We start from the raw sequence: 14,312 nt of genomic DNA, 5'->3' as shown, positions 1-14,312 counted from the left end.
ATTCATACACATACATTCATACACATACATTCATACATACAGTTTTGTGTGTACTTGTTTTGCCAATTGTCCGTATGACTCCTTTCAGATGGTCTGGACATGAGGTTCTAGCCAAATGAATGGGGATCACAGGAGATGGATTGTAATGGGATTACAGTAAACTTATACTGGTATTATATCTATTTGTCTAACAAAAGCTCAGAGAACTCTTTGTGATGCACGATGACCTCATCGATACCCCAGTGGGCAACATCAGTCTTAGGATCATCCATGCTCTTCTGAGAGTCACATGTATTCGGAAGTCATGTTCTCCAAGTTCCCTTTCTCCATCTCATGCATCTTCTTGTCCTCCTCTTTGGGCTGGTGGTGCAAAGCAACCAACAGCTGGTAGAGAAACGCGCCGGTCAGACCACCAACCAAAGGAGCAACTATGGGGACCCAACACCAGTAATTGCCAGCCCTGAGAAGAGAAAATATGACCGGTGAAGAGATGGTTAACAACTACACACCAAAGCTAACAGGGGTTTCTAATCCACCCCTGTCAGTGTCACAGTAACCATCATTCAATGAGACGTGAACCGTGCCAACGTGAGCATAAAGCGTATGTCCCCGTGACGCCCTTTGGGGTGAATGCGCTTTCCTCGGGAGCAGATTAGGGTTCTTAGCGACATGAACTACTTTGATAAAATAAAATCAGTGTGTGTGTGTGCTGGGCAGCGCGGGAACTAATCAGCGTTACTGGAAAGATAACGAGCGGCGATGCTGTACAGGGAGTGTAACAAAGATAGTATCCACATGAAACAATACAAACAAATACACTCCGCGGTTATCCCGAGCTAATGCGATGAAAGTCAATGCGAATGGTTTGTCGTAATCAGGTAAAAGCAGCCGAGTGGCAGGAAAGAACTCCCATTAAAATCAATAGACGCACTTATTCCACCAAACCAGCACCGGAGTATACCAAATGCATATAGGGGGGGGTCTACAAAGGGGAAATATAGTTATTTTTTTTATTATTATTACTATTATTATTTTCATTATTAATATTATTTGTTTTATATAGTGCCACCATATTCTGCAGTGTTGTACAAGGAGTGTGCAAGGGGGGGGCCACTACAACATTTAAAGCCCAGATTTTTTTTTTATCACTGATGATTTCTTTAAAAGGGTCGTATTTCATAAAATAATTTCGGTTGGTGGGGATTTTTATAATGTGTGAAGTACATTTAATAGCATTTTAAGTGAGACATCACGATTACCTACCGGTCAAAAGGTTGGGGTCACTTAGAAGCTTCCTTGTTTTTGTAAGATAAGCAGATTTTGTCCATTAAAAAAATAACATGAAGTAGATCAGAAATCCAGCGCAGATGGGGTTAATGTCATAAATGGCTTATTTTTAATGCAATCTCTTCATAGGCGTACAACGGCCCTCCTGTGTTCCAATGGCCCTTTATCACTCCCATCACTCCTGTGTTCCAATGGCCCTTTATCACTCCCATCACTCCTGTGTTCCAATGGCCCTTTATCACTCCCATCACTCCTGTGTTCCAATGGCCCTTTATCACTCCCATCACTCCTGTGTTCCAATGGCCCTTTATCACTCCCATCACTCCTGTGTTCCAATGGCACGTTGTGTTTGCTGATCCAAGTTTACGTTTAAAAGCATAATTGATGGTCAGAAAACCCTTTTGTAATTATGTTACAGACAGAAATTTCCATGAAAAAAGCTGAGTGACCTCAAATTTTCGCACCGTTGTGAATATTTTACTTTTAGAGGGTTTCGCTGAATAATTAGAAGCTGTGAAAAGGTCCCTTGATTACAGGGCCTTTGAACGGTGGAATTAACCCCCCGAGCTGTTGTTTTTCCCAAGCCAGAGTGGCTCAACTTTCAGGAGGCAATAAACATTAAAAATATATATTTATATCCCAAATCTACTTCTTTTCATCCAACTCATCCAAGTGTCCAAGAAGCAGCTCCAGTCAGCTCCAGACTTAGTGAATAAACCCCTCTGATGACGAATTTATTCCAGTGGGAGTGTAAGGTGTTAACAATAAATGCTATTTCCAGTAATTCTGTGATAAGAATAGTAAGTTTAAGTATTACAGTCACAGTGAGCAGGTTCCAGGTCTGTGTTTGCCGGGACGGTTTAGGTTTCCACGTAAAGGTAACCCCTGCAATCTATATATATATATATTTATATATGCAGCTCCTTTAAAGCTTCTGTCCCACTTGCACAAAACATTAAATGCAGCCCTCTAGTACGTTAAGCAAAACAGCCTTAGCCGATCTGTCATTTTATTCTTCCCGCTGGGGGTTCAGCCCTGTAGGTGGAATGGCAGCTGCCGGCAGATCGGCCCCATTTGGCCCTCATCTAGTCTGCCTGTTTTTCCTGCAGTAAAGACTCAAACCTCAATCAGTCGTTGGTCTTGTTTTAGATTCAGGAGCCTCTACCACTTCTGCTGGGAGGCTGTTCCACTTATCAACCACCCTGGCAGTAAAGTAAGCCTCTGACCCACTTGTTTTAAAATGTCTCCCCTCCTCCAAGAGGGTTTATTTATATAAATATACCGTATATATTATATATACATTGTAGCTGGCTGCCTCTAATCATCTACCCCTGATAACAGAGGTGTTCCTACAAACGCGATACGGGCCGGGCCGTTATCTCTGGCATGAGGCGGGTTATCGCCGTGACGTGGGCAGTAATGTGTATTTCATTCCGTTTCATGCTATAAATATTATCCGAATAGTAAAGGCACGCGCCGTCTTCATGGCCGCCACGTTTCTCGTCATCTCTTCCTCCTGGTGAATGGGGCAGATTCACAGGGTTTTACCCTAGTCTTGGGGTAAATGGGCAGATTCTCAGGGTTTTTGACCCATTCTCATAGTCTCAGGGTGAATGGGTACATTTTTAGTGGTTTTACCCCAATCTTAGGGTGAATGGGTAGATTTTTTGTGGTTTTACCCCGGTCTCGGGGTAAATGGGGCAGCTTCTCATGTTTTTTTACCCCACTCTTAGGGTTAATATGCACATTCTCTTGGTTTTTATCCCATTCTCATAGTTTCAGGGTGAATGGGCAGAATTCTAGTGGTTTTACCCTAGTCTCAGGTTCTCGGGGTGAATGGGGCAGATTGTCGGGGTGAATGGGGCAGATTCTCCGGGCCTCGGGGTTAATGGGGTTTGAGCCGGGCCCTCCTCACCTGTTGTCTCTGTTAGTCAATTTGTTCTGTTACATACTACTTGTTACGTCCTGTCTACCCATTGTACATCGCTACAGAGTTTGATGGCGCTATATAAAACAATAACAGTAGCAGTCTGGAGCCGACTCCTTCATATTCTCCTCTGATTTAATGATATCTATCTGAGCGTCCCGATTGGTGCTTTTCTCCCTGCTTTATCACAGCTGGAATCCCTGCTTGAATCCAGGTGACTCCATTCAGAATATTAATACCCTCTGTCTCTAGGATGCAGATCTTTACACAGAGTTAACGTGATTTTACCTGAAAACCTCCATTCCCCAGCCAGCCATGGCGGTGAAGACGCGAGGGCCGAGGTCTCTGGCCGGATTAATGGCGTATCCCGAATTCATTCCCATGGACATCCCGATGACCGTGACAAGGAGTCCAACCAGCAGGGCATGGGTGCCGTCCAAGGCAGGGCTGTTCTTCTTATCATTGATGGCCAAGATACACAACAGCAGCGCTCCGGTGCCGATCACCTAAATGGGTAGATACAACAACCCTTAAAGCTGCAGTTCCACTTCTACAAAACATTCCCAACAGCAAAGGTGCCATAAAAAGAACCCAGAGACCTTTTTCAGTTTCTACGGCGGGTTTATTTTCACTCAATACCTCACTCGCTGCTCCAAAGAGCTTACAGTCATTTTAGCAATGTGCGTGCCGGTTTAGTAGATCGGGGGTCAGAGAACAGAGCGAGAATCATACAAATGGCCGATATGCAGCAGCCATAAAAAACATTATATTACGGGGCAAAAACATTTAAAAAAAGAAACCAATATTTTTCAAAAATATATTTTTGATTTAAAACTAGTAATAAAATATTGATGGGAATTCTCTTTAAAAGATAAAACTTGTAAATGCTTACTGTGCAACTCACCTGGTCAAGAAAGCCCCCCCCGATGGTCAGGTAGGGCTCGGGATACGTGGCGAAGATGCTAGCGGTGGCCAAGGGGCCGCTCACTGTGAAGTTTCCTCCAGTATAATTGTTCAGAGCCTCTGTTACACAAAAAAAGTCATATTTAAAAAAAAAAAATACATTCTTTCTGAATTATTATATCTGCAGAATTTTGCTCCAGTCTATGGCGCCCCCCAGCAATAAAAACCACCTCCATTTACCCAGTAATTTATGTTTCTATATACATTACCGGGGCTTTTAGGGCCGTAGAACCCTGCGATACCCTCATACCCAGCAAACATTCTCACCTCCTAGAGAAGAGGGGCATCGGGGGAGGAGAGACACAGGGATTTAGGGTCCCAAAGAGTGACTGCCCTCCTAACCCAGGGCACCACCACCAGCTGCCCCCTCCACGTCGCTTCTGCAGGTCACCATGGGGATACTCCAGGTCGCGGGAGAGCAGAGTGGTGGCACACCCCACTTCCCACGGCCATTCCCCCGAGCAGCATTCACTAGGACCGCCCACTGGCATCAGCCGACCACCTATGCGCATCACAAATAAGGAGAACTCTAGGAGGGCAGAGCCGGGATGTTCCCTGGTATGGATATGATGTCATAATCCCTGCGCTGCGGGTCATAAATCACCGCAAAAAAATAGAAATTGTCTACACGCCATACATTTTCTAGATGCAACAGTACCGTAATACAGACAAAACACCACGGCCGCCGCCAGGAAGGCCCCGAGCATCTGCGCCATCACGTAAACGGGGAGCTTTCTCCACGGGAGCCGCCCCAGAACACAGTTCGTCAGGGAAACCGCGCAATTCATGTGAGCGCCTGGAAAAAAAAAAAGAGAAGAAAGAGTAACTCAATAACAATAATAATAATAATCACATTTTTGTTTTATTTTGCATTCAATTTCCTTTTTTTTTTTTTTTTATACAATATGTATTTTTTGTGCTAATTTATTTACTGTAAACTAATGTAAAAAAATTTATATTTTGCAAATATACCACCAACTGATAATTGCAATATTTTGAATGAATAAATATATAATTAATATTATATATAGACAGACATATACAGTGTATATATATGGTATAAATATTACGTGAGTGACACTGTAACCAATAAACTGTCTGTGGTTTTTCATCGGAATGCACGCTGGGAAGCGCTCACCAGACACCCCTCCGGCGACGTGGATTCCCATGGTGACCCCAAATCCGAAGGACAGGTTAATACTCAGATACTGTCCGAACTGCTTCTTACCCAGAACCACTTGGGCCACGGCACCTAAACCAAAGAGCTGCGAAAGAAAACAGGCTTTATAAATCATTCTCAGCAGAAGCCGTCGAATCAGACATTGCCCTTCGCTTCTACCACTCAGATCCCACCAGCAGATCGGCCCCATTCGGCCCCCGTCTAGTCACCCGTTTCTCCTGCTGTAAAGACTCAAACCTTAATCAGTCGTTGGTCTCGTCTTAGATTCAGGAGCCGTATGTCTATCCCATGCATGTTTAATCCCCTCACTGTATTACCCTCTACCACTTCTGCTGGGAGGCCGTTCCCCTTATCTACCACCCTCTTACTAATAAGGCTCCAGCAGTGAATCGCAAGAACTTTCGTTAAAAATTTTAAGAGATTTTATTGTTTTTCTGTATTCTCCCAGCCTTTGGACGCTAAGGCATACCTCCCAACTGTCTTGCTTTGTGTGGAACAGTCCTGTTCTTGCCATATCATCCTGCTGTCCCACAGAGAGCTTGGGAGGACAGTGGGATTTGGGACTGATACGGGGGCCCCCCATTCCCTTCCATAAATATACATGTGCAAATAAAATTATAATAAATAAATAATATTTCAAGAGCTACTTTGAAATTATTATCTATATATATATACCATATATTTATATAGCGTTACCATATAGCAATATATATATATATATATATATATATATATATATATATATATATATATAGGGTAAAGAGGACATAACAAGTACAGAAGCACATAACAAATTGGACTTAGAGATCTAAGGCGCTTACAATCTAGGAAATGCATTATAATATTTTAGTATTATAAGTATTTATATTATTTTATTATTATTTATATTATTTATTTTAATATATATATTATTTTGCTTGAAGGCGCTAACAGATACTGTGGCCCTGTTACAGTAATTAACGTGTAGGTCACCCAGAGCCGCTCAGGGGTATGGAGAGAGCTGCCAGGGTACTGTGAACCCCCTATCGGAGATCCTGGCACATTAAAGAGCCGCTATACCATCAACGGTTGCCATATCAGCATTTTATTGGAGGACATGTCAAATTTTTACGTGTTGCTGCCCCCTGCAGTATGTGGGAGGTATAAACATACAGAAGGAAATCAATTACGGTACTTAATCAGCTTTATATACCCTCCCCCCCCTATAATGCTGGGAGGCAACAGGTAAAAATTAGATGGTTGATGGAAAAAAATGGCAGGAATGGTGGGTTTATGAGAGCCACATATGTGAGCTTACAATCTAACATATTAAAACCATACAAAATTAGAATAGCAGTATTTAGTAAACGTTGGCTTATACTTTACTTAGAATGTAGTAGATAAATGGAGCAGCCTCCCAGCAGAGGTGGTAGAGGGTAATACAGTGAGGGGATTAAACACGCATGGGATAGACATACGGCTCCTGAATCTAAGACGAGACCAACGACTGATTAAGGTTTGAGTCTTTACAGCAGGAGAGACGGGCGACTAGACGGGGGCCGGATGGGTCTTGTCCCCACCAGTCACTCTGATTTTTTTTAGACGTACATATAATGAGCTATTCTGGTGTAAAGTACTAAAACGGAAACTATTGTTGCTATGGTGATAGCTCCATTGTTACCACCTTTCACCAAAGTTGCTTAAACTTTACAGAAGATCCACTGGATTCAATATTTGAATAAAATATAGGTAATGCAATACCTTTGTTTCCATGGCAACCTATGCCACAAGCCATATTAGCCAATCACCATACACCCCGACTTTTCAGATGCCAGAATTGAGTGTTGGGGGGCCCAGATCGCCACCGATTCCGGGCCAATCAGGGCAGATCAAAGGATTCCCCCAACCCTGCCTGCAAAAACGGGGCAATAGCGGGACTCGTCTATTGAAAGCAGGGCTGTTGGGAAGTATTTGAGCTTTTCCCGTAGCTTTCAATCCTAAATCTATAAAATGAATCTGGTGCAAAGTTGGAAAAGTGTTTTTTTTCCGCTATAGAAAACACTAAAATGGTCTAATCAGGCCATTCGGTTGTTGCCATGGTGATAAGACATGTGTAAAAGTTTGCACCGGAATCAATTCCTGCACGCGGCCCCTAGATGTTGCCTCGTCCCCTTTGAGATAGATGTATTACACAGCCAATCATTTTCTCAGTCTTCTTTTAGTAGTTGTCACCGGAGCCGCACACTGTCGGGGTTGGTATCACAATCGGCAGTGTTAAAAAGTAAAATGATTATTTTTCCCGCATTCCGTGTTTGTTTTCCTCCTCACGTCTATTATCGCTTTTTCTTAATCCTTGACCTTAGATACGGGCCTCAGGCGTTCCTGAAGCATTTATGGCCCCAATTGGCCCTGGCGTTGGCGTTGGCTGCCATGGCTTGGCCTGAGACGGGTGCACGCGGGCTGTTAATGTTTGGCGGGTTTATCTGCGTTGAAGTATATGAGTTATTGTACCTCTGTGTAGACGCCGTCGGTTCGTTTACCTTCCGTACGTCGGTTGTTATCACCTGACGACTATTCTCTGATTGGTCACCTTTTTAATTGTGATTTTTAGACATGAGTCGTGCACTTTTGATAAGTTTGGGCTCGTGGGGCTTCCGTACCCTATGATTAAAGGGACACTTCAACACACATGATATCTGAGGGGTTTCTTTTTGCCTTGTCCCCCAAATGCAAAGGGGATTCATTTCACCTGTATTTACCCACTCCCCCAGCTATTTACCCTGCAGGAACATCATGGGGGGTGTCCCACTCCTTGCCCCCACTTTCCCTTCGACAACTGGCCCTTGACATCGCCGGGACGGCCCCCAACATCAGCAGGACTGCCCCCTGAAATCAGTGGAAACGCCCACCAATGTCATCAGGACCGCCTACCTACATCCCGCAAAATTGGGCTCCGCGAAGCCGGAGCCTGAAAGTTCCCAGTTGTGCTGATTGGTTATTTACATTATAGATTGTAAGCTCCTGTGAGCAGGGCCGCCGCTGCCTTTTATTCTGTCCACATTGTTATGTAAGCCCTGTTAACCCATTGTATGGTGCCGTGGAGTATGGTGGCAGTTGCCCAGGCTAGGGCAATTTTTTTTGTTTTTGGTGGGGGGCGGTAGGGACCCCACTGCATTGCTTTGCTCAGGGCTTACGATGCTATTAAGAAGGTCAGACAATCTCCGTTCCTAAAGGTGTTCGATGGTTCATCCCCGGTGCAAATTATTATGTAAATTAATGTTTTTATCATCTTGATTGAAAGTGAGTGTCTCCCGCTGTAACGACTCAAACCTTAATCAGTCGTTGGTCTCGTCTTAGATTCAGGAGCCGTATGTCTATCCCATGCATGTTTAATACCCTCACTGTATTACCCTCTACCACTTCTGCTGGGAGGCTGTTCCACTTATCTACCACCTTCACTTGCAGAAATATTATGTTTACATAACAAATGTGCGAAAATAATGAAAAATAAGAATTATTGATCTTTATTGTTAGCGGCTGTGGTCCATTGTTTGGAATGAGTGTGGAGTGCGCTTGGCCGCAGGACAAGGTGACAATCAAAGTCCACTTGGAACATTAGACCATTCCAGGAGCTTTGAGAGATCATACCAAAAATGCAGAGAATTCTCCCAAAACATGACTCAACCCAGCTCAATAAATAATATATATGTTCTTGGCGTGTTGAGAAAAGAGCAGTTGTTGAAGGCTCTAAGTGTCTCGTGGAGCTCGGAGAAGCTCAGACATGAAGCTTTAGAATACTTTAAATGCCCCTGGGGGCTTTTCACCCCTGTATGTGTAGGGACAGCAGAATTTTGGGGGGCTATTACAGTCTTTGTACCCCCAAGGTGCTGGCCAGAGCTTCCCACGCACAGATGTCCCTCCAGTGAGACCGGGGTAAACGTCCAAACCAGAGGTCCAAACCATTCCATAAAGAAGAAGAAATTCATTGAACTTGTTACAATGTGACACCTTGTAGCAGACGTTCTGGGGGGGGGGGAATGGATACATTTTGGCCAAAAAAAACATCCAGTAACTTCTAGTTTCGGAAAACCATTAATACCCATTGTACAGCGCTGCGGAATATGATGGCGCAATAGAAAACGATGATAATAATACAGTGTCCCCAAAACACCTTTCACCCAGCACGCTTATCGGAACGCACACTGGCCTCTCCGACAAACACCAACGCTCGCCGGGCCTGATAGCGGCTGGCATAGAAAAAAAATAGATAATAAAAAATAAATACGCGCGTTCCGGACGGTTACCCCCCAAACTGCCGGGGTATTGGTTACTCTACCTATTAACCCTTTCACCACTGAAACCTTTTTTTTTTTTTTTTTTTAATTTAAAGTTGTCGTTTTTTTATCCCCCCCCCCCCCGGCTGACACTCCGAGTGGAGATAATGAGCAAACATTTCATACGACATCGGCAAACACTAGACGTGGAGCGTGTGGGAGGCCTGCTCTCTTTACTGAGACAAACAAAGTATAATATTCGTGTTAAACGAAGAGAAATATCAGGAAGCGGTAAAGGCCAGCGAAAGGTTAATGGCCACCGATCGGAAGCGATGCTTACGCGCCTCACTGAGCACTGGGCCGATACTTTGAATAATACTGGATGTTTTTATCGCGGCCGTTTTATTTTACAAGCTTTATTGATAACTGTACTAACGACGATCGACAGGGTCTTTAGTCGCGCATAATACCTTAAAAAAAATTAAGTCAGGTAAACTTTCAGGATCTCAGATGTCTCTTCTTCAGATGGAACGGTTTGAGAGCACATAGGTCCCCTTTTTCAGATTGCAGTTAAAGAAGAGACTACTGTGGTCCTGGAAACGTATTATACTAAATATTATTCTTGGTCGGCCCGTCTCGTCGGGGAACTCTCTAGGTTGGACCCGGAGTCTCTGGGTGAAGTGCGGCTTCCCTGGGTCTCCGGGTCACTTTCTTTTTCTCTGGGTAGGGGAGCGGTATTTGGCAATGCGCACTTCTTGCTTACTTCCTGCCAGGCCCTCACTCTCCACCCCCCACTCCCGTACCATTTAAAGCCCTGCCCCCTCTACCCACCTATCCCTTCCCTATGCATAACTAGCCCCTCCCCTTTACAAAGCCACTCCCCCAGAAAAGAGAGAGCCCATGCATGCCATGAACTAAAGAATATTAGGTCCGTTTCTGTTGTGCTTTCTTAGAAACGCCTCTTGCCCCTCCCCCGTAGTTTGCGGATTCCGTATGTTTACTGACCTTTTCCACGACCCCCAAAAGGGTGCCCCATTTTAATGAATAGCTTTATTATTCCTAAATGACATTATGCACAGAGGTAGTGGAGACAAAACACTATTTTTTGGTCTAGAACAGGGGCGTCCAAAATGCGGCCTCGAGGTGCGTGAGATCAGCAGCCAGGATCACAAGAGCCCTGCTGCTTACTTGTGGGAGGGTCTATTCTCTGCTCCAGTCCCGCTTCCTCTGTGGGGAGAACGAGGGAGGCCGCGCCCCCTGCTCAAGTCTGTGAGCGGCATCGAGAGCTGTAGAGCAGGTAAGGGGGTGGGGAGGGTGTTTGAATGAGTATGCCTGATTGAGGGAATGAATCTGTGAATGAATGAATTTGTGTGTGTGTGTAATAGCATGGATGTGTAAGTGCTGGAATCTAGGCATGATGGGACTGTGTTTGCTGTTAACAATCCCACTCCTATCATGCCAAGTCAGCCACTACATGCTGAAACCTGGCTAGCTGCCCCCCTTGTGTATTGATGCTGCCAGCAGTATGGGGTCTGCACTTACAGCCACCCTGTACCAGCATGTACTGGCTGACTTGGGATGATAGGAGTGTGATTGCTAACAACTAACAGCAATCTGCTAACAGCAATCACAGTCTCCAGCATTCACTGGTTGCCTGGGTATAAAAAGAGTGTGTTTGCTGTTAGCAATCACATTCCTATCATGCCAAGTCATATTGTTGTGTTACTTTTAATAAAAGTGTGGTTACACACTAAAATTGGACAAAAAATACAATGCCCGGCCAACCAGTACATGCTGGAATCTGGGTATGCCTGAGATTGCTGTTAACAATCATAATATATAATTTTTTGTACAATTTTGGTGTGTAACTTACTTTTATTAAAAGTGTGTGGGGGGTCACTTTCAGTTTCGGCTAAGTGAACCCTGAATTTTCGGTTTTGGTCCCGAATTTTCACTTTAGTGACTCCCTAAAATAAATAGAACTATTTTATTTTTACTTATCCAGAATCCTGAATTTGTAGGCCCAGAAATCCCAGAAATCAGTGAGAGGAAAAGTAAAGGTTTTGCGTCATTTACTTTATTTTAATCTGCATATTTTATTAAAGGCCATATTTTCAAAAATGAGTGCGGCCCTCGCACGTATGCAATTCTGATGAAGTCAGAAATCAGATGGTTAGTAGATTTCTATAAATATGCTCAATCACAAGCCGGCCCGGACTGGCCACCTGTCACACCGCTGCTGCCCAACATCGCTCCGTACGCAGTGTGTGGCCACCGTCAGTCGCGCTTACACCGTTAAGTGGCTGCCGGCTTTAAAATGGTCGGGCCACCTCGTTATCCCCAATCTGGCCCAATACATAAAACACCATGATTTACTTACAGGCCCGGGAAATCAAAATACCCCGGGGACTGAAATTCGGAAAATATTAACCCTTTAATAGTCAATCATGAAGATTCTTTGCAGCGACTCACCAAACGTGTTACCCAAATGGCTCTGATAACGGCCCCCGTGGGCAAGTTGGCTTGTCATTATATAAAGATACATTTAATTGAGACACCTGCATTCAAGCAGAGATATCAACCGTAACATACTGGGAGCAAAAACACCAACTTGGGATCCCAGCGAAGGGGAGAACAGGAGCGACTCCAGACTGTGTGACCCCGAGAATCTGCCCCTGAGACCCTGAGACTGGGGCAAAAACCCTGAGAGAAAAATAGGAAAAAAAAAACATAATCCGTTTCTTAACGGAACGCAGGGAACGCAGCTTTCTGGGACCTCTCTTTCTAAGATCCCATCCCGAAGACAATCGGCAGGTCACCGTGAAAGCGAGTCACCAAGTAAAAAGCGCTGGACTGTTCTTGGAAATCCAAGGAACTTGGCAGGTATGTATCTCCTTATGAATTGTGAAGCAGGATAAGCCCCTCTGGCTGATAACCCAAACAGGTACCAAGCCTTACCTGCCTATTAATGCAAATACAGCAACCCTCTAACGCAAACCTCCGCGGACGTTAAGAAAGGCAAACAGGTTTTTGGCCGGCTTTTCTAGCATTTTTTGATAAACGGACGGACCTTCGGATCTAAAGGGAATTCTGCTTTGGCACAGGTGGTGTCGGTTCAGTAGTTTTAAAAGGGCGCTGAGAAAACAGTTATGTATCAGTAACCCATATTCACTCCGAGGTTAACCATTAATATCCTGGTGTAGTAGACTCCAAGAAAGAAAAAAAAAAATTAACCCTGAAAATACCAAATGCTTATATTCCTATTCAGAATGCAATAAAAAGTGCCAGAACTGATGTATATGGATCAGTATAAAGGGTGAGTGCACATCTCTGTTCTGTGGAATATATATATATATATATATATGAAATATTTTTATATAATTTATATTTTTATAAATATAAAAATTGAGTGCAGTGTTATTTATTATTTGGAAATTAATGTTTTCAGAAAATTATTGAAATATATAATATTTCCCAGAAATAATAGTAATTAATTATAGTAACACAATATATAAATAATAATGTGGGTACAATAATAACGAGGAGATGGACTCTGCTGATCTGTAATTTTTATTCCTTTTAAAAAAAAAAAATTCCTAGTTTGTAGAACGCGGTTAAACACATGTCTTTGTACAGATTAAATTGTTACATTTTTCGAGCACTGGAAAAAAAATTTCTGTAATAAGGCAGAATTCCTGTATAACACCACTGCAAACAGAATTAGACTGTAAGCTCTTCTGGTCAGGGACCTCCTTTCCTAATGTAGTCATACATATTGCATCCAGATATATTATACTGTAAACTGTAAAGCATATATATATATATATATATATAAACTAATATATACATATATTATATATATACTAATATATATGTGTATACTAATATATATATATAATATATATACTGTATTATATACAGTATATATATATATGTATATATATATATATATAAAACATCATTACAATTATATCATTATATTATATTTATATATACGGTATATACTGTATTAAATACAGTGTACATATATATATATATATTAATCATAATTACAATTATATTATCATTATGTTATATATAAATACTTTTCATTACAAAGTCAGCAATAATTTTGCTCACCTATATAGGAATATTATTATTATTTATGGTTTTACATAGCACCATCATATACTGCAGCGCTGTCACATCAAAGTAACAATCCTTTTTCATATTATACAGTTAATATTGTGCAGTTTATTTTGTGTAACAAATATGATATATTTTAAATCCAATCTCATGTTTTCTTATATTTCTTATGTACTTTCCCATTTCCTTGAATATTTGTTGGTTATCAAGTGCATTTGGACTAAAACAAAAGACACATAATAATTTTAAAAATAATCTTTCAACCAAAAAATATACAAAATCCCACCCAAAAAAACCCCCCCACTTGGTCTTACCATCATGACAAACGTGGCTAATAATTCGGCCAACGCCTCCCGCGCCCACCGGTTCCGTATAGAAATGGCCCCGTGGATCTTTCTGACGATGGATTTGCCCGTCTTCATGTTGGTTTTGGTGGTTGGCAGCGGCTATGATGGCCCCGTGTTACACTTTGACTCCTGCAGGCAGCTGTTCTGTTAAACACTAACGAGCGTCACTTAAAGACGAACGGACGAGCAGAGCTTAAAAAGTGACTGGGAGGAAAGACTTATTGCAATCA

General features: G+C 42.7%; 1 protein-coding gene across 1 annotated transcript; it reads right to left on the bottom strand.

Moving 5' to 3' along the window:
• Positions 1 to 285: 285 nt before the first annotated feature.
• On the bottom strand, positions 286 to 14,157 carry LOC149276649 (aquaporin-7-like). Its single transcript, XM_089503424.1, has 6 exons — positions 14,050 to 14,157; positions 5,316 to 5,442; positions 4,836 to 4,973; positions 4,119 to 4,237; positions 3,503 to 3,720; positions 286 to 460 (listed from the first exon to the last, which is right to left on the bottom strand). Exons 1-6 carry the CDS (start codon positions 14,155 to 14,157, stop codon positions 286 to 288), a joined length of 885 nt encoding a protein of 294 aa, XP_089359550.1.
• Between the last annotated feature and the right edge of the window lie 155 nt (positions 14,158 to 14,312).

The sequence above is a fragment of the Sceloporus occidentalis genome, unplaced genomic scaffold (genome assembly GCF_023333645.1).
Source record: "Sceloporus occidentalis isolate IW3139 unplaced genomic scaffold, rSceOcc1.0.p SCAF_232, whole genome shotgun sequence".
NCBI lineage: Eukaryota > Metazoa > Chordata > Lepidosauria > Squamata > Phrynosomatidae > Sceloporus > Sceloporus occidentalis.
This window is presented reverse-complemented; position numbering and strand designations above follow the sequence as displayed.

What these genes read in the sequence shown, in the direction of transcription:
- LOC149276649 (XM_089503424.1), bottom strand. Translation starts at nt 14,157, where the DNA reads ATGAAGACGGGCAAATCCATCGTCAGAAAGATCCACGGGGCCATTTCT. An exon ending in CGTCGCCGGAGGGGTGTCTG is followed by an intron (nt 4,974 to 5,315) that starts GTGAGCGCTTCC and finishes TTTTTTTTCCAG; the next exon opens with GCGCTCACATGAATTGCGCG. An exon ending in TGGGGAATGGAGGTTTTCAG is followed by an intron (nt 461 to 3,502) that starts GTAAAATCACGT and finishes TTCTCTTCTCAG; the next exon opens with GGCTGGCAATTACTGGTGTT.